Source organism: Macrotis lagotis, chromosome 1 (assembly GCF_037893015.1).
Source record: "Macrotis lagotis isolate mMagLag1 chromosome 1, bilby.v1.9.chrom.fasta, whole genome shotgun sequence".
In the NCBI taxonomy this organism is placed as follows: domain Eukaryota; kingdom Metazoa; phylum Chordata; class Mammalia; order Peramelemorphia; family Peramelidae; genus Macrotis; species Macrotis lagotis.
Genome location: NC_133658.1, coordinates 908,155,182 through 908,179,422, shown reverse-complemented (window position 1 = coordinate 908,179,422; position 24,241 = coordinate 908,155,182). Strand labels below are relative to the sequence as shown.

Below are 24,241 nucleotides of genomic sequence, written 5' to 3'. Positions count from 1 at the left end.
CTATTTACACCCGGGGGGGGGGAGAGGGAAGAACAGGGAAGGGGTCCGGAAGAAAGAGGGGCCTGAGGCAGGGTCTGGTCCTATTTACAAGGGACAAATGGGAGGTGGTAGGGAAGGGACCAAGGCAGGGTTGGGGGGGGGGGGGGTAGTGCTCAAATCCCAGAGGCCAAGCCCAGAGCCTCTTCCTTCTCTCTCCACCACCCCCCCAACACCCAGTTAAAATCCTCTGTTAAAAAGCTAGCTCGGCCAGCCAGCTCAGTGCAGGGGGAGGGGGGGAGGAACATGGGGAGAAGGGGTGCCTCTCCCCCATTTCCCCTAACAGGCTCTGGCCTCTGTGAGGTAGGAGGGGCCTGGGCCTCAGCTGTCTTTTCCCCTTTCCTTGCCCCCCCAGCTAAAAAGTGAACCCAGCCAGGAATGGAGAGAAGGCAGGCTGGAGGACCCCGGCCTCCACCCCAGGGCTTCCAGGATGGAGAGCGGGAAGGGTATCCTTGAGGCCCTCAGGAGGAGTTGGCTACAGATGTGGAAGGTTCCTGGCCTGGCCGCTCCTGGGTCTCCCCTAAAACTGAGGCAACACAGGAAAAGGTCAAGGCCAAGCCCCTCCCGTTGACCTGCTGCCAGCCAAGGTCACCCTTTGTCTTCCTGTGACCAGGAATTCCCCAACTCACCATGTGAGGATGAAGGGCAGGAGACAGAAGCTGACGATGGGCTCCTCAGGTGGGAAGGGATGAGGATACCATTGAGATTTGGCTGGATGGAGAGTTCTAGGGAAGGGCAGCCAGGAGGAGGGGAGGCAGATGGGTGGGGGTGGGGAAGAGGAAGAGACAGATGGGGGAATGGGAAAAGGGAGGGAAAGACAGATGAGGTGAGAGAGAGGGAGCAATGCACTTCCATGCCCCCCAACCCAGCTCCATTGCCTTTCTCCTCCCCACACACAGCTCTAATCTCTACCTTTAAATCCCACCCCACCCCCACACCCCCTGCTTCAAATCTTCTTCTTCTTCTGTTCCCACCCACAAACCACCTCCCCCAACTTACCACCAGGGCTAAAGTTGAAGAGGGGGGGCAGCTGCCGACTGTTGGGGAGCTGGGCCCCAGGACTGCGGAGGTCATCGAAGAAGCTATGGGCGCAGGCCTCCAAGGGGGACAGCCTGGTGGCAGGGGTGTACTCCAGTAGATGGGAGCATAGTGCGATGGCCTCTGGTGGGGTCCGTGACTTAAAGACCTGCAGGCACAGGAGGGCACACAGGAAGGGGTGAAGCCCATCTTGCCAGGCCAAAGGGCCGGAGGCAGGGTCTTGGGGCCCAGAGCCACAACTCCCACCAAACCAAAACAAAATCTGGCCAAACCTTTGCCCACGGATGGGCCTTAATCTGGGGGAACTTAAACTCGGTGTAATTTGGGTTCATCTCCCGGATTTGTTCCCGTGTTGGTGTCCCCAATACCTGCAGGAAACACAGTGACCTCCATGAAGGGCTCGGTCTCCCCTAGCACTCCTCATTCACACATCTCCCGGACCCCTCCTCACTCACCTTGATAATTTCTACCAGTTGGTCCACCCCACTGTCCCCAGGAAAGATGGGCTGGCCGAGGAGGAGTTCGGCGAGGACACAGCCGGCAGACCACACATCTGCAGACAGAAAGGGCATCAGAAGGCCAAAGAGACCTGCTTCTCGGGGGACCTTCACCTCCCTTTTGGACCATGTCCGGTGGGGAGGAGAGATGGCTGGCCTGAGCAGGTCACAAGCTATCAGGGCATTCGAGCACTTTGCCATCATCTAGAGGCCAGTCCCGTGAATGAAGGCCTGGTCTGGTGATGCCCCAGTCCCATGCCCTACCTTGATCTCCTGGCCCTGACCCCGCCACGGTCACCAACCATCCCCATCATTCCTCCCTGACCCGACCCCCAACCAAAAAGCAGGAGGGACAGGGAGGACCAGGGGGCTGCCAGCCCACCATGACCCCAGCCTCCTGGCAGTTCTGACCGATGGACGAGGTATAGTCGGTGGCTCCGAAGATGAGCTCAGGGGCTCGGTAGTACCTCGAACAGATGTAGGAGACGTTGGGCTCTCCCCGAACCAGCTGCTTAGCACTGTCAATGAGCAGGAGGGGGGAAATGAAGACTGGGGAGGTACAGACCCGCTCCCCACATTTTTGTGAGCCCTGGGTCCCAGCTCTGCCCACCTGCCAAAGTCACAGAGCTTGAGGACAGCGGTGTCTGGGTCCACCAGAAGGTTCTGGGGCTTGATGTCTCTGTGGCACACGCCCTGCGAGTGGATATAGGCCAAGCTCCGGAAAAGCTGGTACATGTAGACCTGGGGGTAAGGGAACACGCTGCGGTCACCCTTGGGGCAAGACAGCCAGCCCGGAGCGTGAAGAGAAGCAGAGACAGCACAGCAGCACTCCTCCTGCGAAGGGTCAAGGGAGTTCTCCAAGCTGGACACCTTCACCTGTCACAAGGTCCAGGGAGCAAAGGCTCTTCTGATGGGTACCAGGGCATCATGATGTCAGAACCAGGCCCCCAAAAGAACAGGCAGTAAGGCCCCCATCACCGGGGGTCCTCCAGCAGAGCATGTTGAGAATGTGGTCGAGGGGATTCTGGTCCAGGCTGGCCACTTCCAGCACCAAGCCACCCTCTGGCTGGACCACAGAACCAGAGTGGGGCTCCTGTTGGCTAAAGCCCTTATTGTGTGAGGGGCCCTGGCAGAGAGGCGACCCAGCTGCTTGAGCCCCTGCCTGTTCCACCAAGCCCAAACATGGGGTGGGGGCTGTGTTTGTGAGTGGCACATGCAGTGGAAGGTGGCCAGGTTTGGCGCCAGGAGGATGCACCATGGAGGGAAAAGAAATTGGCAGGGGGGGCTGGGCTCTGCCATCTGCTGGACAAGAGTGACCAGGCCCACGTGCACCCTTCAAGGGTCCTTCCACCTTCCAAATCTAGGATTATTCTGTGACTGGCAGTGATGGACAGAATTACAGGAAAAATGAAATGTGACTCAAGTCAAAGAAAAGCAAACAGAACTGGTGGGGTGGGCTGCCTTAAAGAGTAATGAGCTCCCCATCAAGGCGGTCTCCAAGCCTCCATGAAGAATCAAACTTCAGAAATACCAAAAGGGATTCTAGCTCAGGGAAGGGCAGCTACAATACCAGATTCTAGAAATTCCTACACACAAAGTCCCCAGGATTTCTTAGCCCCCACCTGACTCTCACCCCACGGTCCTCATCCCATTCCAATGGCCTGTGCTTGCCCACGCTGACTCCCTCTGCTTTCTCTCTCGAGCCCTGGGGCTCATGACCAGATCAGGAAGAAACATCTTCTAAATCTGGGTCCTTGGGCCTTATTGGTATGGTGCTGCCACAGCAATCACAGGTGGGACTCAAAATTCAATAAATCTAGCCTATGGTGGGGGGGAGGAGGGAATGAATTAAACATTTGCCCAAATACAGCAGGTGAATGAAGCTACAAATATCCAAATGGCCCTGGGCAGAAAAACGGCCCCTCACCCCAGCTCCAATTCAAAGAGCTGGGCCCTTGGGGGAGGGGCAGTCATTCTGTTTGCAATAACCTTCGACTGAAATTGAGCATTTCCTCCAATTATTTAAAAACAGGATCCTGGGAAGGGCTGGGCAGGCCTCGCCAGGCTGCCCAAGAGGCCTGTGGCCTCGCCCTCCCCATCTCAAGGGGCTACAGGAACCAACAAGCTCCCCAACCCAGGCCTTGTCAGGCATGCCAAGGCTCAGAGAGCAGGACCCACCCAGGGCCTGGTCTCACCTTGACATAGATGGAGGGGATGGTCAGCTTGGCCTTGGTGAAATGCCTTGCCACCCGGTAGACGGTCTCAGGCACAAAGTCCAGCACCAGATTCAGGTAGAGCTCGTCCTTCTGCCGTAAGAAAGGGGAAGAGGGTGAGGAGGGGGGTCCAGGCCCTGCCCAGGGCCAGACGTGCCAAGAGGGAGGAGTCTGCTGGGCCTCCAGGCCTCACCTTCTCTCCACTGGAGTAGAAGAAATAGCGAAGTCGTACGATGTTGCAATGGTCCAGTTTCCTCATGATCTGCAGCTCCCGGTTCTGAGGGGGGAGAGAGGCAGAGCTGAGCCCCAGCACGGGGGGGGGGGGGGGGGGGGGGGGGGCGTCAGCAGTGGCATGCCTCTCTTCCCCACCCCAGTCTGGTTTTCTCCTTTTGTGGTCTCAGGCCCCTCTTACCCAACCTCCGTTTCCTCCCTGGGTCCTCGCCTCAGACGCTCTGTCCTGTCCCTGGGGCGCCAAACCTCCCTGCTGACTTCTAGGCCCCAACCTTCCCTCCCTCCTTTCTCTTGCTCCCTTCGTCTGTCCACCATTTCTCAAGCCCACCTTAGGACCCCCATCTCATTTGTGCCACTTTTCTCTTTCCCTACGAATCCTCTGATGCTCACTCTTCTCTTCCCCAAATATCAGAAATTATAAGGCTTAGCAGTAAAAGGGACCTTAGAGCTCATAGGTCTGAAGACAGCCAGTCTGACTCCCTCAGTGAAGGGGAGGCCCAAGGACAAGTGACAGCCAAAGCCACACAAACAGTGGCCCAAACAGGATTTGAACCCAGATCTTCTCAGGTCAAATCCACTTCACTTTTCACTAGGTCAAACTGCCTCTACCCAATTCTTTTTAGGAACTAGACTATGGTCCAGATGCTAGTGGGACCCTAAGTCTTGAAGAGGTCCCCCTCCTCTTCTCAAGCACCAAATACCCCATTCCCCAAAAGAGACCTCAGGCCAACTGCGCTGTGCTTCCCCACTTCCTCTCGTGCTCCTGAATCTCAACAAGGAGTCTTTTCTTCAAGCTCTTCTCTTCCCAGGTCTCCCAGGTTCCAGCCTCATTTCAGCTCAGATCCCCCTGAAACCAGTCCCACCCCATCACATCTTCATTTCTCACTCCCAAGGAGCAGCCCCTTGGAGCCATCCACAGAAAGCAGTTCTCCCTTTTTCCGCTCTGGGAAGGAACCTCCAAATCCTGTGATCCCTTCCAACGCTCAGGGCTCTCATCTACCAGCTGTGGCTCAGATACTTCTTGACTTCCTCTCCAATCTGGTCCAGATCTACAGAAGCCCCTTCTCTATGTCTGTCCTAGATTCCCTCTCATCATCCCCCAGACCCCAGTTCCTTCTTTCTCCTCAGGCCTCAGCTCTCCCATCCCTCAAATCCCTTAGGACATGTTACAACAGAAGCTTGGGCTCCTTTCTAGGACCTGTCCTTGTTCTGACCTCCAAGCCAAAGAAAGGAACCCCCAGCCTAGCCCATCCTTGAGCCTGGCTCTCCTCATCCCCCCAACCCTACAGCTTCCACCTTGTCCCCTGCCTCTCTCTACTTGGGGGACCAGGCTTCATGCTCCAAAAGAATTTTCTTCTTTATTCTGGTCTCTGGCTCCTGTTTTGGCAGATTTTCCCATGTTCCCCAACAGTACCAGACCCAGAGAGGTCGCCCATCTCCACTCCCTCTCATTCAGCTGGTGACTCAGAGACCAAAGGCGCAGCACCCATCCCCAGCTGGGTACCTTAAATCTCTTATCCTGCAGCACCTTCTTGATGGCCACCAGCTCCCCCGTCTCTGCCAGGCGGGCCTGATAGACGACGCCAAACGAACCGTTGCCGATCACCTTGATGTCGGTGTAGGCTACTTCCTGGGAGCGCTCGGGCCCCTGCCCTAGGGTTGCCATCACCGTGGTCACTTTCCCAGAGTCGCCTGAAGAAGAGGAACGTGGTAATTCCCTGCTCCGCCGGCCCACAAGTGGAAGGGCTAGGAGGTGGCCAGGTCCTGACCTTGGGCCCGCCCCCTCTGCGCTGTGGCTAGTGACAGGGAGCTGCCTCGGGGGGGAAAAGGGGACCTGTGGGTCTGTGGAAGGGGGAGAGGAGGAGCTGATCTCAGCATCCCTCCTCAGCTGGGAGGAGGAGGAGGAGGAGGAGGAGGGGGAGGGCCCCTGACCTTTGACCTCCAGCCCCTAGGGCCACCTTACTGTTGGGGGGGAAAGGCTGATACAAGACTGCTGACCGGTGGCTTTTGACCTCTACAGCTTCAGCCCCCTTAGAGGTACCTGTGGGGGTTGGGGGAAGAAGAGGCACCGTGTGACCACCACGACCACCCAATATCAGGAAGGGGGGCAGCCTGACGGGGTGGAGTCCTGGGGCCCAGGGTCTCTGCCGCTCCTCCCGGCTGGGGGGGGGGGGGTGTCCCCGGGAGAGGTAGGGGCTGCTGTCCATCTCCAGGGAGGCCGGTTACTGAGGAGGAGGCTGAACCCCCCCCGGGCCCGCCACGTCCATGGGGGGCCTCGAGCGCCCCGGCCCCGGCCCCGCCGGACCCCTACTCACGGCCCAGCTTCACGGCCGGCGGCGGGAAGCTCGAGCCGCCGCCCCCTCCTGCGCCTCCGCCTCCTCCACTGCCGCCGCCGCCGCCTCCGGAGCCCGAGGCCAGGGCCACGTTCACGGCCCCCGAGCCGCCGCCGCCGCCGCCCGCGGGTCCCGAGCCGCCCGGGCCGGGGCCGGGGCCGGGGCCGGCAGCGGGGCCGGGGCCGGGCCCGGACACCCCCGACGGGGCCGGGGCCGGGCCGAGGATCCTGGAGGCGGCGGTCCCGGGGCCCGATCCGCTTCCGCTCGAGCCCGACCCCGGCCCCGCCGGCCCCGCGTCTAGGAAGGAGCTGGTCCGGGCTCGGCCCGAGAGGCTGTCGCTGCTGTCGCTGCTCCCGCCGCCGCCGCCGCCGCCCGCCGGGGCTCCGCCGCTCATGGCGCCTCAGGGGCCGCCGCGCTGCTCCCCGGCGCCCCGGCCGGGCCGGGCTGGGCTGGGCTCCGGCTCCGCTCCAGGCCGCGGCCGCTCCGGCTCCGGCTCCGGCTCCGGCTGCGGCTGCGGCTCCGGCTCCGCGCCGCGGGGCTCGCCGGGAAATGCAGTTCGCGCACGCTCACACCGCCGGCCCGGCCCCGCGGAGCGTACCGGGAAATGGAGTCAGCGGCCGCTCGGCGCCGGGAACGAGGGAGGGCGCGGCCCAGAGCGCATGCCGGGAAATGGAGTCCTCGCTCTGCCGCAGAAGAAACGTCATTGGCTCCGAAGGGCCCGGCCCTGGAGGATGTCGGGAAATGCAGTCTGCGCGCGCCCTCGGGGCGCCGGCACCACAGAGAAGCCCAGGAATGCCTGGGAAACAGCATCCACGCGCTGGGCGGACCGAGGAGCGCCGAGAACGTCTGGAAAGTCCGGGTCCCTGAAGAGCACTGGGAGGGCGGAGGGAGGCCAAGGAAGGCGGGGAAGTAGCGTCCTTGCTCTTGGGAGGAAGGGGGGGGGCCGGAAGAAGGGAGAAGAGGTTTCTAAGGGATATCGGGAGACGTAGTTCCTTCGCAGAGACTCCCAACTACCTCCTTTGGCGTCACGGACCGCGACGCCGAGGGACGCCGGGAAACAGACTTCATTGTAGCATTTGGCTGCCTTAAGCCACAGAGGATCCTGGGAGATGGAGTTCCAGACCGCCCCCTCCTGTCAAACTCCGGATCTAAAAGTGAGGATACTATGCAGACCGTGAAGGGAAAAGATGTCTCCTCCCCCGCCCCACCCCCGCCTCCACTCTCCTTCCGCAAGCTAGTTGCCAGGGAGAGGGGGCAGTGAACTCAGTGACGGGGATCGTGGAGAGAAAGCTGCGCGTACGTCACGGACACACCCTCGTCGTGGGGGTGGGGTTAGCGAGCAACAAAGCATTCTGGGAAACGGAGTCTTCCTTTAACCGATAAGAGCCGGGAGCCAACGCCCTGGCGCAACGACCGCCGGGAAAAGGAACGCTCCCGTCCTCCCAGCTCCTCCCCCACTGCAGGAATGCTGGGAAATGCAGTCCCCGTTTTTCCCCTCCGGCACTTCGTTCTCATTCCTCCCCGCGCACCCGTGGAATGCTGGGAAGCGAACTCTTGCCACTCTTCCCGACAAGCTTACGGTTCCGCGTGCACCAACACTCACTCTCGGTGCTGAAGGGAAATGCAGTCCTCTGGGACACATTCACCTGTGTCTCCGGAAATGCTGGGGACTTCCTAAAGCCAAGGAATCTCTATATTGGAGTCCTCACGTGGGTCCCCGTCCACATACATGCCCACCCCCGTCGTGAAGGTTTCTGGGATTTGTAGTTTTAGCGGATGGGCAGACTGAGGGCGTAAGGGACAGAGCTCAGTCGGAGCCACATTGGCTGGGACCTGTAGGTCGCCAAGCTGATGCGGGACGGCGCTCCTAGCGGATAGCAGAGGTATTGAAGAAATCTCTGTCATTTTTCAGCGGGACGTAGAAAATGACGAAGTCCCAAACTGAGATTTGCGCGCCCCGCGCTCCTGGGAGCTGTAGTTCCCGACCTAGGCAGGACCGCGCTGCCCCCTGCCGGCCGTCAGCCCGAAAGAGGAAATGCGCATGTTCCGACGGGAACCACGCGGCTCCTTCTGAAAGCTCCACCCCTGGGGGCGGGGCGCGGGCGGGGCGAGGCTCGGAGAAGAGCTGCCGTTATCCCCGGAGGTCTAGGAGGGGGCGGGGCCCTGCCGAAGCATTCTGCTCCGGTTCTTTGCTGGGGGGTGCGGGGGCAGGTCCTAAAAGGGGTTCGGTGATAAGGGGATGCTTGCACCAAGGAGTTAGGGGTTAGGTGATGAGGGGATGCTTGCACCAAGGAGTTAGGGGTTCGGTGATGAGGGGATGCTTGCACCAAGGAGTTAGGGGTTCGGTGATGAGGGGATGTTTGCACCAAGGAGTTAGGGGTTCGGTGATGAGGGGATGCTTGCACCAAGGAGTTAGGGGTTCGGTGATGAGGGGATGCTTGCACCAAGGAGTTAGGGGTTCGGTGATGAGGGGATGCTTGCACCAAGGAGTTAGGGGTTCGGTGATGAGGGGATGCTTGCACCAAGGAGTTAGGGGCTCGGTGATGAGGGGATGCTTGCACCAAGGAGTTAGGGTTCGGTGATGAGGGATGCTTGCATTAAGGAGTTAGGGGTTCGGTGATGAGGGATGCTTGCATTAAGGAGTTAGGGGTTCGGTGATGAGGGATGCTTGCATTAAGGAGTTAGGGGTTCGGTGATGAGAGATGCTTGCACCAAGGAGTTAGGGGCTCGGTGATGAGGGGATGCTTGCACCAAGGAGTTAGGGGTTCGGTGATGAGGGGATGCTTGCACCAAGGAGTTAGGGGTTCGGTGATGAGGGGATGTTTGCACCAAGGAGTTAGGGGTTCGGTGATGAGGGGATGCTTGCACCAAGGAGTTAGGGGCTCGGTGATGAGGGGATGCTTGCACCAAGGAGTTAGGGTTCGGTGATGAGGGATGCTTGCATTAAGGAGTTAGGGGTTCGGTGATGAGGGGATGTTTGCACCAAGGAGTTAGGGGTTCGGTGATGAGGGATGCTTGCACCAAGGAGTTAGGGGCTCGGTGATGAGGGGATGCTTGCACCAAGGAGTTAGGGGTTCGGTGATGAGGGGATGCTTGCACCAAGGAGTTAAGGGTTCAGTGAAGAGGGGATGCTTGCATTAAGGAGTTAGGGGCTCGGCGAGGAGGGGATGCTTGCAGCAGGGAGAAGGGACAAGGGCGTATTTAGAGACTCCGTTAGAAAGGATGTTTTGTTCTAGGAGAGAAGGTGGGGACCCGGGATAATAGGGATTCAGAAAGGGATGGGTTCATATTAGGAGGAATGGAAGAGTGCTAAGTGGAGATGGGGGTCAGGGAGGGAGATGAGAGGGATGGAGATGGGGGAAGGATGACTAATGAGGATGGAAAGGCTCACTTACCAGATATAGTCCTCAACTGAAGGGGATGCAGAGCTCAAGGAAGGAAAGGATAGGGGTAGCTAGCTTCTTTAGGGCAAGGAGAAATGTGTTAAACTCTAAGGGTCGTCACCTCCCCGCTTGTTTGGGTGTCCTGGCCAGGGTCAGCACCATCTCAGAGAGATCTTGGGGATCCCTTGGGGCTGGGGTCAGGACCACTCTTCAGTGGGGAATGAGAATTTGTGGGAACCATGGTCTCTACCCCACAGGGTCCCAGCCCCCTCCTGGAGGTGACGACATCCTTCCCTCCAGCGCCCCCCCCCCCACTACCACCACCCTCCCAGCAGCATCTGCGTTGCCTGGTGACAGCTTCCCGAAATAGCCTGGCGCCTCCACCCCCAGCGGCCCCCACCCCAGGGAGTGACTTACATCACCCAGGAGACTGCCCTGGCCCTGTCAACCTTATGCCTCAGTTTCCTCCATCAGCCAGCTCCCTTTCTCTTCCTACTTTGATCTTAGCCATCCTTCCTGTCTCTTGCCAATGTTCCCTCTATTTGTGCATCTTCTCTTCTCCATGATTTCCTTCAATAGCATGTCCCCGAGTATAGCTAAAAAGCTGTTTATTAACTTCTGTTACGCACTTAGACCTCTCCAAACCCCCCGAAGTTCAAGGAAGCCAGCTCTGAGGTGATGACCCTAGCTCACACATCTAGAAAACTTGGGGGGGGGGGTGTCTCCTGAGATGAAAGCCCTGACTCCAAGGTTTCTCCATACAAGAACCCAGTATAATTAATGATGCAGATATGCCCATTTTTATAGACAAAATAACAGACCTAGAAAGGGAAAGGGACAGAGGTAAGAAATTAATAGAACCTGAACTCAAACCCAGATCATTGGCAACATGGTAGAGAAAGCTTGGTTCAGTTGCAGAGATGTGCTCTCCCCTAGCCTGGCTAGGAGATGGTGACTAAGTCACTTACCCCAGGCCCGGTCAGAAATCGCAAAGGCAGTGCTGACTTGGCATTGCCTGGGGGGAGTTTCCTCATCAGGACCTTGCCCTACCAAATTATTCTCTTGGTCCCTTCCAATAAACGTTTCCCTGATATATATGTATATATATATATATATATATATATATATATATATATATATATATATATATATATATATATATGCTTATATATTTTAAGACTCACAAAGTGCTTTCCCTCGTTCATTGAATCGATAATGCAAACATGACTACCCTCATTTCCAGGAAAAGGAAGCAGGTCCAGATTGCTCCCTGATCCAAGGTCACACAGCATCACCCTTGGAAGGAGGGGTCCCTATGAAGGGGGTGTTCAGAAAGCTTCAGAGCAAGTGGGGCTGGAAGGATAGGGAGAATACAGATGGGCCTGGAGCTGACAAGAGGTTTGCAGGAGTGCCCAAATCCAGGGTGCAACCCCCTCTTCATATGGGCACAATGGGCACTCCTTGCAAGTGGGGGAGGGCAGCTGGAGGTGACAAATGAGCCCCCTCTCACCTGATCCTTCTCTCTGGAGCAGCCTATCCAATTCACCCTAACCACCTTCCTTTCAGAGGAAGGTTCCTGCAAGGATTTGTCATCATACCTTTCTCATTGAGAGGTTGGCACTGAGACAGGAGTATTGGTGCCAACATACCTCTTCCTCAGTGAGACGATGGCACTAGGACACAGGAGTCTTAGGAAAGAGCCCTCTATGAGGCAGGAGCCAGGTGGGCTTCCAACCTCAGCTCTGGGCCCTTCCCTTTGGATTCCCTCCATCTGTAAAATGGAGGCTGGGGTGGCAAACCAGGGTCAATATCCACAAGTCCTGAAAGCACTGACTCCTCTGGCCCTTTGAGCCAGCCTCAATTTGTCTGCCAGAAGACTCCTGCAGTGGTGACCTTAGTCTAGTCCCTAACCAGGCCCCACACAACCAAAAGAACCTAATTTAAAGGGTTCTTCCAACATGGGGTGGTGGGGTGGGGAGAGAAGGGAAGGCAGGCAGACACACTGTAAAGATCCCAAAATTTTATTGTTTTTGATACATTCTCCAGGTCCCTCCCTCCCACCCTCCCCACCCCTGCTATACAGAATAAGGCTGATTGAGTCCCCCCACCCCACCCCAAGAGTTCCAGTTCTGTTTGGTTTGGGCCCCCTCACCCAGGGAGCATGTATGTTGCGGGGGGGGGGGCAGGAAGGAGGGGTGAGGGAAGGCTGGGTCAAGACTATTGGGGAAGGGCAAGAGGGAGGGGGGCAGTAGGCACTTGTAGAGAGAGAGAGAGACTTGTGGCCCCCAGGAGGGCAATGCCACCTCCCTCCCCACCCCAAGAAGTTTTTGGTTAAGTACAAAGTTATCCCCTCCAATTCCCCACCCCACCCCAGACCTGGTGGGCAAGGCCAGCCCCAGGCACGGACCCCCACCTCCCCTACACAAAGGAGGGGCAGGGAAGAAAGGACAAACAGGCTGGGGGGAAAGGACTGAGAGACTGTGCTATGGCCCCCAAAGGGGGGGGGAGCGGGGAGGGCGATCAAGGCTTCATTTCCTAAGCTGTAGTTATTTTTTTTTTAAATTCCTGTGCACTTCTGAATCAGGGTAAGGGGAAACCTCAGTTCAAATAAAAATTGCCCCAAAGAGGTCGACCCACTCCCCTGGAATAGGAACCCCCCCCTCCCTCCCCAGGGCCTAAATACAGAGATGGAGACCCTGGCGTTCCCCCCCCAATCCCACCCATTTTTTAAAAAAAGAAAAAACCAAAGTTTTATACAAAAGAGGAGAGGGCAGGAGGAAGAAGGCAAGGGTCCAGAAGAGGGAACCAGGAATGTCCCCTGGCCTGGGGGAAGGACCCCCAAGAGCTGTCTGCTCCCCCCTCCCCCCACTGGCCGGCCTCCCGCCTCGGATGACCAGGGAGAGGGCAGAATTAAGGCAGCAGAGAAGTAAAGGATGGGGGGGGGGGGCATGGGGCTTGGGGAGATCCAGGGAAGCCCCCTCAGGAATCTCGGTGCTCCAAGGAGAGCTGGGCAGTGGCATGCTGGAGGTCGGCGCTAACCCGCCTGGGGGCCAAGGGGGTCCCAGCCCTGACCTTCTTGTCCTCCTCCTCCTGCCCCCCACCGCCGCCGCCACCACCTCCTCCCTCCAGGCGGCAATCCTCACTCCAGCGCCGCTTGAACCGAAGTTTGAGGGGCATGCACTGGGCAGAGCCGGGGCCCTCCCCAGGTTCCACCTTGGGGGGCGGGGGGGGCACCCGAGGAGCCTTAAACACTTCCCCGTCCTCGTCGTCCTCTTCGTCGCTGATGTCGGTCACCTCCACCTCCTCTGACTCTCCCTCGGAGATGGGCTCCACCTTGATCTGGGGGGGGGCTGGGCCAGGCGCTGGAGGGGCCTCCCCAGCGGGGGCCCCAGTGCCCTTCTCGGCCCCCGCCGGGGGCTTCTCCCGCTCTCTCTGGCGACGGCCTAGAGGAGGGGGCTGCAGCTTGAACTTGAAGGGGGAAGACGAGGAGGACGAGGACGAGGAAGACGCCGAGGAGGGAGCGGGCGGCGTCTCGGGGGCCAGGGGTGGCAGCGGACACTTGTCTGGGCGCTGGGGCTGAGGGACCACCAGCCCCGGATAGTGCAGAAAAGCCCGAGGGCTGAGGTGGTAATTGTAGACGCTCTGCGTGTGGGCCTGGAGGTACCGCTTCATGTCCTCCGGGCTGAAAGAGAAATGGGAGCCCCCCCCAGAACTGCCACCCCCACCAGGGTACATGGGGCTCAGCGTGGGCGACGGACTGTAGGCCAGGTGGGTGGGGGTCACAGGCATGGCTGGGGAGAGCTGGGGGGGGAGCAGGGAGCCGGGACCAGCCAGGGGGGAGACGGGGAAAGGGCTCAAGGGCTCGGGCCCCCCGCGGGGCCGGGGGTAGACCCGGAAGACACCCGCATCGGGGGCCAGTCGGGTTAGAGGGGGTCCCCGAAAGGCTCCCAGCTCTGGGGGGCCCGGGGGGCGGGCCCTGGGGTCTTCCACCAGGGCCTCCTCCAGCTCTGAGGTGCCATCGCTGCAATCGCTGACAGAGCCTCTGCCCAAACGTCGGGCCACCACGGCGGAGAAGAGGGAAGAGGCCGACGAGGAGGCCGAGCAGGCCGGAGGCGAGCGAGGGTCCTCCGTGGGGGAGAGCACCTCAGAGGGCGTTGAGGGGGGGAAGCGGAAGTGGCCTCCCCCAGAGGGCACCGGCGGGGCGCTCTGAGGCACTGCCCCACCTGCGAGGGGGAAGGCGGGGCACCAGTCAGAGAGAGACCGCAGGGAGCCCAGGGACGGCCTCCAACTCCTCCCGCAAAGCCCCACTTACCAGCCAGTCCCACATCGATGAATGGGTAATTCACCAGCACGAGCTTGTTGAAGTTGAACTTGTAGGTGAACCTCTTGCCCTTGGTCTTGTGAAGGATGCGCTTGTTGTAGTAATAGCTGAAGGGACAGGCAGAAGAGGACTATGACGGCGCCGCTGGCCAGGCAGGACCCCATGCCCCCATGATGCCCACCTGAGCCTCCAGGCCCCTCCCAGTCCAATCCCCCCTGGAACCCTCCACTCACCGCAGGGCCCGGCTCAGCTTGTCATAGTTCATCTGGGGCTTGCACTTGCGGACGCCCCACAGGCGCGCCACCTCATCGGGGTCCTTGATGACAAACTCCCCGTAGTCCCCCTGCCAGGCGATGACATCCTGATACTCTTCCTTGCGGAGCAGCTCCAGGATGAAATGCCACAGCTGGATCTGACGAGAGCCCGGGGACGACTCGGGCTTGTAAGCCCAGTCTGGGAAGGCAAAGCCTGGGGAGGGGGCAGAGGAGGCAGGGCCAAGGGTCAGGAGCAGAGCCCTTCCCCAGAAGGATCAGCAAGTCGAAGGTCCGGAGGGCGGAAAGCCAAAGCAGCTGTGGGGCCGCTTTATGGGGGGGGGGGGACTAGAACCCAGGGAATGCCCTTCCCCACCCAGGCAAGGCCTGTGGCACCGGGACCCTCCCTTTCTTCTCCCATCAGGACCCTGAAAGATCTCCTGGGCTGATGTCCTCTGGTTGCCAACGAGAAAAGGAACTTTCCCAAGGTCACACAGGTAACAAGGGGTTTGAACTCGGAATCCAGAGCCTCCCAGCCCCCTTCTCCTGCAATCCCCACCCACCCTCTGAAACCCGGCCCTCCAGGACCCCTTTGCGACGGGCACCAGGGATCCGGGAGATGGGCAGGGGTCTCGAGTGAGTCTATCAGGGGCCGAGGGGAAATGAAGGCAGGAAAACCGGATTCAGAGGGAGACAGAGACAGCCCGAGATGTGGAGCCGGCGGCTTGGGGCGACACCGGCAGAAACAGGAAACCGGAGGCTGCCGTGTCCCGGGGCCGGTGCCAGGGGGCCGGGCGGCCGGCCAGCTCCGGGCAGGGCTGCCAGCGAGGGGGAGGGGCAGGAAGAGGTGGCGGACAGACCTACACGAGACACGAGGCTGGGGCGCAGAGGACTGGCCCCCACACACAGATTCACTCGCCCCCACCCATTCCTTCTGGAGGCTTGTGGCACTTAGCACCTCGGGCCCCCCCTCCACCATCTGAGGATGAGCCCCCTGTACCCCAGCCCTGGCCCCCCCACACCCTTAGGGGGAAAAGCGTCTGGAAAAAACGAAGAGAGGGGTGGGGTGGATGGTAGCCGATGAGGTCAGCGCACACACAGGGGCCTCTGTCTTCCCCAGGAGAGAGAAAGCCAGACTGTCTGAGAACTTGGGGTGGGGGGGGCACCCAGAGCCTCCTCCCCGAGCCCTGGGGGTCCCAGCTCTCAGCCACTCCCGAAGCAGGGGCGGGCAGCATTAACCTTGGGCAGAGGTTGGTGGTGGGCTGGCCGGTCCCCTGGGGGGGAGGGGGGGGCCTGTGGTCGCTCACATCTCCCAAACCCTGGGCCAACCAGAGTCCATCAATAATTCAGCACCGATGTAGCCGGTAATTGAGGGGGAAGGAGGAGGAAGGGGGAGGGCAGGGGCCGCCAAGGGCAGGCAGAAAGGCAGCGAGGAGCTGGGGAGCGGGGCCAGCGGGGCCGGGCCCCGGGAGCCCCCGCGGCCCCGACCCTCCCGGCTGCCCGAGGCCCAGGAGCCCAGGTGCGCCGCCCACCCCCACGGGCCGCGGTCACCCCCACGGGCCGCGGGGCGCAGGGGGAGGGGGCCGCGGCTGGAGGCACGCTTCCCCCACCTCCCCCGTACACACCTCTTCTCCTACCCCCCAAGCTTCCATGTCCCTGTAACCAGGCAACCAGCTCAGAGATGGGGCCGGGGAGCGGGGGAGCAGGGGAGCTAAAAATAAACTTTGCGGAGAAGAGAAGAAGTGAGGAAGGGAGACACACAAAGGGAGCCGGGCGGGGAGGGGCGCGCGGGGGGCGGCCCGGCCCGAGCCCCCCGGGGCGCCCCCGCCCCCCGGCCCGTCCGTCTGGCCCTCCGCGGCAGACCAGACAGACATACACGAGGGCCTGTTCCCGGGGAGGGTGACGTCAGGGGCTCTCAATGGGGCTCTGTTCGCCAGGCCCCCGGAGCCAGGCACGAGAGTGTCTGTGAGTCCGTCGGGGCGTCCGTCGGCGGCCGCTGCCGGGGCCCCGCGCAGGGGGGAGCCCGGCCGGGGGGCCCGGGCCCGGCGCCCACTCAGGAGCTCCGCAGCCGCCCCGGAGGGGACCCCCCGCGGCGGAGCCGGGGCTGCCTCCATCCCCGGGGAGGGTGGGGGAGGCCGAGTCAGGGGAAGGTCCCCCCCCTCCGGGCCCCGGGGCCGGGGCGGACAATGGCGGGGGGGGGGGGGCCCGGCCCGGGGACGTGGGGAGGTGGGGGGCGCCGGCCCCCCGCCCCCTCCTCAGGCTGAGCCCGGCGCCAGGGCAGGAGCCGAGAAAAACAGGAAGTGGGAAGAGGGAGAGGATGGAGAGCCGGGGGGCCGGGGGCCGGGAGCCACGCCTGGCCGCGCTCACGGGTGGGGGCGCGCCCGGGCCCGGCCCCTCGGGAGGCGGCCGGCCCCCCCCCGCGCCCCCGCCCCTCCCCCGCGGCCCGGGTCGGCGGCCCGAGCGGCGCGCGGCGCGGGCCCTTTAAGAGGCGCGGAGGGAGGGGGAGGGGAGTCGGCACAAGTTCTCGGGGAAGGAAACAAGTTCGAACAGCGCGGCGCCCCCTCCCCTCCCGCGTCCCCGCCCCGGCCCGGATTCCGACGGGCCCGGCGCCCCCTCCCCCCGCGCAAAGTCCGGGCCCCGGGCCGCGGGGGGAGGGGCCGGCCCGGCGGGGGGAGGGGGCGCGCCCCCCCCCGCGTCCCCGCCCAGCCCCCGCGGCCCGGGGGAGGGTCCGCCGCGGCCCCTCCGGGCCTCCCCTCCCCCTCCCGGCGCCACCTTCAGCCGCGCGTTGCTCGTCGGAAACAAAAAGTTCCTTTTTCGCCCGCTCGGCCCGAGCTCCGCAACTTTGTGGCGGCCGCGCGGCGGCCGGGCGGGGGAGGGGCGCGGGCGCGGGCCCCCCGGGGCCCCCCGGCCGGGCCCCCCGCCCGCGCCCCGCCGCCCTGAAGGTCACGGGCCGGGCCGCGCCGCCCCCCCCCCCGGGGACGGGGCGGCCGCGCGCCGGGGCGCCCCCCGGGGCCGGCGCGGACCCCGCGGCCCGAGAGGCGGGAAGAGCGGGGTGGGGGGGGGGCGCTGCGCCCCCCGGGGCCCGGCCCCCCGCCGCGGCCCTCCGGCCCGGGGCCGCCGCCGGCCCCCGAGCAACAGGTCCCCGCGCGCCCCCCGCCCCCCGCGCCGCGGCGTGGCGGCGGCCGGCGCCCCCTCCCCGCCGGGAAACTTTGTGGGCTCCGGGGGAGGGGGGGCCCCGCACGTGCCGGCGGCCCCCCACGTGCCGCCCCCGCCGCCCGGCCCCCGCCCGCACCTGTGTCCGCCGGGGTCTTCATGGCTGGGGGGCGGCTGGGGGGCGGCTGGCCGGGAGGCTGCCCCGGGCCCGGGTGCTGGCCGCGCCGCGGCTCCCCGGCCCCAGCCCGGGCTGCCCGTCCCGCTCGGCCCCGGCCTCCGCGCCTCTCCCCTTCCCCGCCCGCCGCCTCCCGGGTTAATATCGCACTCGGGCCCGGGACGCCCACGCCCCCCGGGCGGCGACGTCACCGCCGCGTCGCCATGGAGACGCTGCGCCCGCCCCTCCTCCTCCCCCCGCGCCCTCCCCCCGGACTCACACCCAGACACGCGCGCGCCGGCGCGGGCGGGGGGGGGGGGGCTGGGGCGGGGGGGGCGCGGGGGGGGGGCCGGGGCTTAAAGGAGCCGCGGAGCGGCCGGGAAGGGCAGGGCGCCCCCCCCAGCCCCCCCCCCCGCGGGAGGCCGGCTGGGAACTTGTGCATCCTCCCCCCCCCCCCCCCCCCGCCCCGGCGGCCCCGCCCGCCCCAGGCCCAAGTCCTGGATTCTAGAGCGCGCCCCCGCCCCCCGCAGGGTGACCTTGAGCCGGGCCGGACGGAGCAAGAGCCGCGGCCCGGCCCCGCCGGGCCTCAGTAGCCCCTTCTGCAGAATGGGAATGACCCCGCGCCCCCACAGCGGCCCTTAGGAAGCAACTGAGGCTGCAGCAGGGCCTGGAGCCTCGGGACACGGGCTCGGGGCCCAGGAGGCCGCCGGAGTGCGGGCCTGAGATCCTGGAGAACCCGAGAACTGAGAGGGTGGAGGAGGGGCCCGAGGACAGGGGCGCGGGGCTGGAGGGGCCCGAGGACAGGGGCTGGAGGGGCCCGAGGACAGGGGCCCGAGGACAGGGGCTGGAGGGGCCCGAGGACAGGGGCCCGAGGACAGGGGCCCGAGGACAGGGGCGTGGGGCTGGAGGGGCCCGAGGACAGGGGCTGGAGGGGCCCGAGGACAGGGGCGCGGGGCTGGAGGGGCTGGAGGGGTTGTCAGGGCTGGAGGCGCCCGAAGGCAAGGGCTGGAGGGGCCCGAGGACAGGGGCATGTCAGAGCTGGGAGGCACCTTCGTCCACTATTAAACTTTAATGGCTACGATCATTTTTTCTTTTAAATGAATTCTACATTTTTTTAAAATATCAATCTTGTCATCCTAATTTAATAGATGTTATATAAATTCGATACTTTATAATGGGTGGTAGAGTGGATTAGAGCACTGGCCCTGGAGTCCAGAGAATTTGAGTTCAAATCCAGCCTCAGACACTTAATAATCCACCTGACTGTGTGACCTTGAGCAAGTCACCTAGCCCTATTGCCTTGTGAAAAAACAAAACAGAAAAAAGAGTGGTGGTACAGTGGATAGAGCACTGGTCTGGACTAGCTCAGTGACCCTGGGAAAATCACTCAACCCTGATTCCTTCAACAACAACAACAAAAAAAAACCAATACATTTAAAAAAATTAATTCCTTATTTTTTTTAGAACAGGGAATGTCAGAGAGCCAAGAGGACCCTTAGAACAGGGAATATCAAGGGGTGGCTAGGTGGCGCAGTGGATAAAGCACCGGCCCTGGAGTCAGGAGTACCTGAGTTCAAATCCGGCCTCAGACACTTAATAATGACCTAGCTGTGTGGCCTTGGGCAGGCCACTTTAACCCCATTTGCCTGGCAAAAACCTAAAAAAAACCCAGGGAATATCAGAATTTGATTGGGAGGGAGGCTTAGGGGAAAAGGATGTCAGCTAAAGGGGCAGTGAAGTACAGAATGTAAGATTTGGGAGGAATCTTGGGGAATATCTAGCCCAGGCCTCACATTTTCCAAAAGCAGACACTGAGTCCCAAGGAGGGGAAGGTCACTTAGCTAACTTGTATCCATCACATCATGCATCATGCCCTCAGGCAGAGGATGCAAAGACTAATACTGGATCAAAAGGGCTAGGATCCATCTTCCCACCACCACCACTAAAGGGTCAGACAGCTGGGGTAGGCTAGGGTGGGAGGCCTGGGCCCCAGGCCAGGGTCGGAACTTGGGGGAGGCTACAGCTCTTCCCCTCCTTCCACCTTTGGATGGGGCATTCAGCCCATCCTGGCCAAGTGATGGGGGGGGGGGGGGCAACTGACTGGGGAAGGAAGTGACCAGAGAGGTCATTGTAAGGCCTCATTCAGGGGCATCCGGCCTGGGCCTGCAGCTGTTGTAGAGAGGGGGTGGGTCCGGACCCCTGAGCCAGAGCAGCTGGATGGTGGGTGGGGGATTGAGACAGAGGAACGGAAGGACTGGGGACCCAGGTGCTTGGGTTCCTAAAAAAGTAGGATATGGACATAGGGGTCTCCAAGAAATTCTGAAACAAAGGCTTCTGGGTCCCTAAAGGGAACCAGGGTAGGGCAGAGGAGGATCTGGGGAAGGGAAGAAGCAGGAGTCAGGATGATTAGATCTGGAGGAACTTGGAGATCCAACAACCTAGATACTTGAGTCCCGACAGGAGGAAGGAGAGACGTCTCTTGAGTCCCCAAGAAAAGGATTTTTGAAAGCCTTTTTTTAAATGAGATCTACAGCCTGAGGAATTGAAGAATCAGGATACCTGGGTCCCTAAGGAAGGAAACTGTAGGGGTTAAGGAACCCGAGAACTTTAGAACAGGTCTAGATTCAGATCCTTGGAGAATGGGAGTTGGGCAGTAAGGGTTTGAACCGGGTTAGGGAGTACCAGAGAAGTGGAGAAGGGCCCAAGCTTAGAAGAGGCAGGGGGATTCCCTCTGTCTTGTTGCATGGAAGGAGGGAAGAAGGGAGGAAAAGCAACCAGATGAACCTTGCTTGGCCCCATAAGGCAGGAAACCAGAAGAAAGACACCAAGGCAGACAGATATGGGGCAGACAAGGGGCAATTTCATCCACAAAGAGAAGTGGAGCTGGGGTCTTAGGACCAAGTAAGCTTTATCCTTGCAGATGAATGAAGCAACAAGGACTAGAGGAAAAGGAGAACCATCCAAAGGTGACAAATTATGAGACAAAGAAACCCAGAAAGAGAGAAATGGAGACTCAAGATTGACAATCCACGAGCATTTACAAGCCTATTTGCCTATGCTAATGTGCCAACTTTGCACCAGACTGTGTTAACTGTTGGACATACAAAGAAAGGCCAAAAGACTGCTCTTACTCAATCTAATGAGGAACGATCTCACTACATTGGAGATGATCATAGAAGGCACTGTAAGTAAAAGAGATTGAAAAAAGCCTTCCTTTGGGAGGTAGAATTTTAGCTGAGATTTGAAAGTGCCAAAAGAGACCACTGGGTACAGAGAAATACCAAGAAACAGACCTGGAAATTAGAGAACTTTGGATATAGGCAGATAGAAACAGAAAAGCTTGAAGACAATCACTGAGACTTGGAAGAGTTCAAAAATAACACCAATAAGAAATCACCTTTATAAGCCCCTTTAATGTTTTCAAAGTCTCTATCTCATTTGAAACTCACAACATCCCTGGTGAATAGACAACAAAAAAGTATTATTACCACCATATTACCACCATGTTAATGACAGGAAAACCAATTGTCTCTCTCTCCCATCAACCCTGACCCAAGGCTCCAATATGGTCATGTTCTAGTTCAGAGACAAAATTAGAACCCAGGTTTTCCTGACTCTCAAGTCCAGAACTCTAAAGCATTTCAGGCCTTGTGATATACATACATATATACATATATGTATATGTGTACATATATATATATATATATATATATATATATATATATATATATATATATATATATATAAAATCTCAAACACCTTATTCCAATCCTAAACCTACTCTCCATATGGCAGGGTTAAAAGCTTTATTTTTGCTTGTATCTATTCCCAATGTCTAGCATATAGTGGAATATGAGTGTGAACACATATGTACACCTCAATTTACCTTTTTTGTTTTGTTTTGTTTTTGTGCATGGCAATGGAGCTAAGTGGCTTACCCAGGATCACACAGCTAAGTAATTATTGAGTGTCTGAGATCACATTTGAACTCAGGTCCTCCTGACTCCAGGGCCAGGTGCTCTATCCACTGCACCACCTAGCTGCCCCTCAATCTATCTTAATAGAAAGACCAGCATAAATACTGATAGTCTACAGTTTGAATCTTCTTGAAAATATTCTTTTTTGGGAATTAATTGACCAACATTTTAAAAAAGTCATATCCAGAGGAGAATGTTGCATTTGTCATAGTGCATAGGAACAATGCTAATAACTGTTTTTGTGAACTACAGGAAGCTCATTTTTCATAGATGGTGTGGACTCTCCACATATATAGGCTATGCTTCCCCCACCCAATCCCTCCAACATTGGAATATTCAAGGGGAGTGTAATTCTCCCCAGAATTACACTGCCCACTCCATTGAACTAAATAAATCCCTCATTAAAAGTGTGAATACTCTCCATGGATAGTGTGAACTCTCTATAAAAATATGAACCATTTGTGAGGAGTAGACCACCCTCTCAGAATCTAAAACCCTAAGAATGAAAAACTTTTTTCAAGACAATTAAAACTTCCCATATTATGAATATTACAGGAAGCTAATGATCCTGTCTTCTCTTCCCCAGGGGGCAATTCAAGCCCCCAGAAAGCAATCCCATTGATTTTTCTAAAGCTCCAGGGACAGATGAAGGCTTATAAAGGAACTGTGGGTCCCCTGGATAGTATGACTTTTGCTCTAGACAATCTAATGACTTTTCTTTGTTGATGGTAGAACTCCTCCACTGAAGATATGAACTCCTCTGCACACTGTTTCCTTCTCAATGGATAATGTAACACCGTGAGTGACAAAGTCAAGCTCAAGGCTAGAGTATTGACCCCTACCTTCTTGGACAGTACATACAGCCCACAAACAGAATGAGCTTTGGATGCATATTGTAACATCCCATAGAAGTATAACTAAGTCATAGACAATCCCCTTTAGGCTCCCACAGACAATGTTATCTCTTGTCTTCAATAAAGGATGTCCCCCACCAAAGATGCTAGAACCCACTCCACCAAGACAGTGCAATCTTTTCCCTCCTCCTAAAAAGTGCGTCATTTAGTTTCACAAAATATCTAGAGAAGAGACGACTTCTATTTGTCTTCAAGTATCTGAAAGGCTTTCATGGTAGGGGGAAGGAGGGAGGAAGATTTATTTTTTTCTGACTGACCTCAGAGGACAGAACTAGATTCAGTGAGTGGGGGAGAAAGAAATTTTAGACAGAAGGTAAAGAAAAACTAACAGGGCTGTATGGAAGTGGGAATTAGCAACCTTAGGAGGTAATGGGCTCTCCCTCCTCAAAGGTCTTCAAAAGCCAGATGATCCCTTAGGGTTGGCCATTTGGACTCATAAGGGATTATTCAACTCTGGGTTGGACTAAGATGGTCAGCAAGGTCCTATCTGGCTCTGAGATTCGGTGAATCTGAGAATAGCCATTCACATTTCTGATGCGCTGAGGTTACCCTTGGATACAGTAGCTCTTCACACATTACTGGAACCCAGTAAAACTATGCCAAGTCAGTGTAACCTACCTTACTTTAGTTAATGTTCACATCCCCCCACCACAATGCAAATGATTTCATGAACATTAAGTGTTCCCCCTCTCATCAATTCTGATATAATTATTATTAATAATAATCTCATCACAAATTGTAAAACTAAGCAAAAAACAAAGCAATGTGACCCATCTGCAGTGTATATGTGTATATTCACACACACACACACACACACACACACACACACACACACACACACAAACTCTCCCACCATCAACAAATTAGGCCAACAGTTAATGTAATTTTCTTTATGTGTGACGCATTCATTAACCATATACATATCAAATAAAGTATGATCATCTCCAAGGAGGACATTGTCTCCCTTCACATACATTATAATCAGTTTCAAGAACAGTGTGAACCCATGTATACTCACTCTGTGATAGTCAGGACAAATCATTCTGCAACAGTGTCTTGAACAGAGGAAAAAGTTTAATCCTTTTTTTTTAAATGGAATTGAACTGTACCTCTTATCGACAATGTATATGCTCAGTGAACTTTGTGAAGCCTTTTGGACAGTGTGAACCCATAATTAAAATAGGCTCCTTATATCTGAAAGTGACACCCTTATTGACAGAAGGTACCATTGTGTGACTCCCTATAATCAGCAGGGGCCCTGTTTCTGGCCACAGACCTTTCTGCCCCAGTTAATATTATGGAGAGCATGAATACTACTCAACTTTGATTCCCACCAATGGACAATGTGAAGCATCAATAAACTGAATGAAGCCCCAAAGGAATTTAGAATCACATGAAAACCATGACTACCCCAAGGACAGTTTGACTTCCAGAGAGAGTGTGACTCAGTGGTCAGCACTGTCACTCTACTCTCTCAATAATGTTAAGTCCTCCAAGGACTGTGTGACCCCAATGGAAGACTTGATGAACCCCTTAAGAGGCCCTGTGATTGCAGACATAGTATAAAACGTATGGATCATTTCATTACCTATGGAGAGTGTGGACATTTCATAGTCTGAATTTCCTTGGATAGTCTCATCCCAAGGACAGTTGGACCCCTCCAGGAATGCTTTGACTCCCCCATTGTGATCCCTCTAGGGCCTGGGAGCCTTCCAAAGGCAGAAGTGATGGTGTGAATAG

At 58.2% G+C, this 24,241-nt stretch overlaps 2 protein-coding genes across 3 annotated transcripts; both read right to left on the bottom strand.

Moving 5' to 3' along the window:
- Positions 1–135: 135 nt before the first annotated feature.
- Positions 136–6,826, bottom strand: GSK3A (glycogen synthase kinase 3 alpha). 2 transcript variants are annotated; one of them, XM_074219390.1, is made up of 12 exons: positions 6,331–6,826; positions 5,979–6,056; positions 5,520–5,707; positions 3,978–4,061; positions 3,767–3,877; positions 2,182–2,312; positions 1,983–2,089; positions 1,530–1,627; positions 1,347–1,442; positions 1,036–1,222; positions 666–761; positions 136–562 (listed from the first exon to the last, which is right to left on the bottom strand). In XM_074219390.1, the coding sequence occupies exons 1-12, from the start codon at positions 6,740–6,742 to the stop codon at positions 498–500; spliced, it is 1,653 nt and encodes a 550-aa protein (XP_074075491.1). In that variant the 5' UTR covers positions 6,743–6,826; the 3' UTR covers positions 136–497. The 2 variants fall into 2 exon arrangements, with proteins under 2 accessions (XP_074075491.1, XP_074075492.1); XM_074219391.1 differs by lacking the exon at positions 5,979–6,056.
- Positions 6,827–12,443: 5,617 nt separating this feature from the next.
- ERF (ETS2 repressor factor) lies at positions 12,444–17,778 on the bottom strand. The gene is made up of 4 exons (XM_074219388.1): positions 17,596–17,778; positions 14,286–14,520; positions 14,044–14,159; positions 12,444–13,954 (listed from the first exon to the last, which is right to left on the bottom strand). Exons 1-4 carry the CDS (start codon positions 17,615–17,617, stop codon positions 12,711–12,713), a joined length of 1,617 nt encoding a protein of 538 aa, XP_074075489.1. The 5' UTR covers positions 17,618–17,778; the 3' UTR covers positions 12,444–12,710.
- Positions 17,779–24,241: the final 6,463 nt, after the last annotated feature.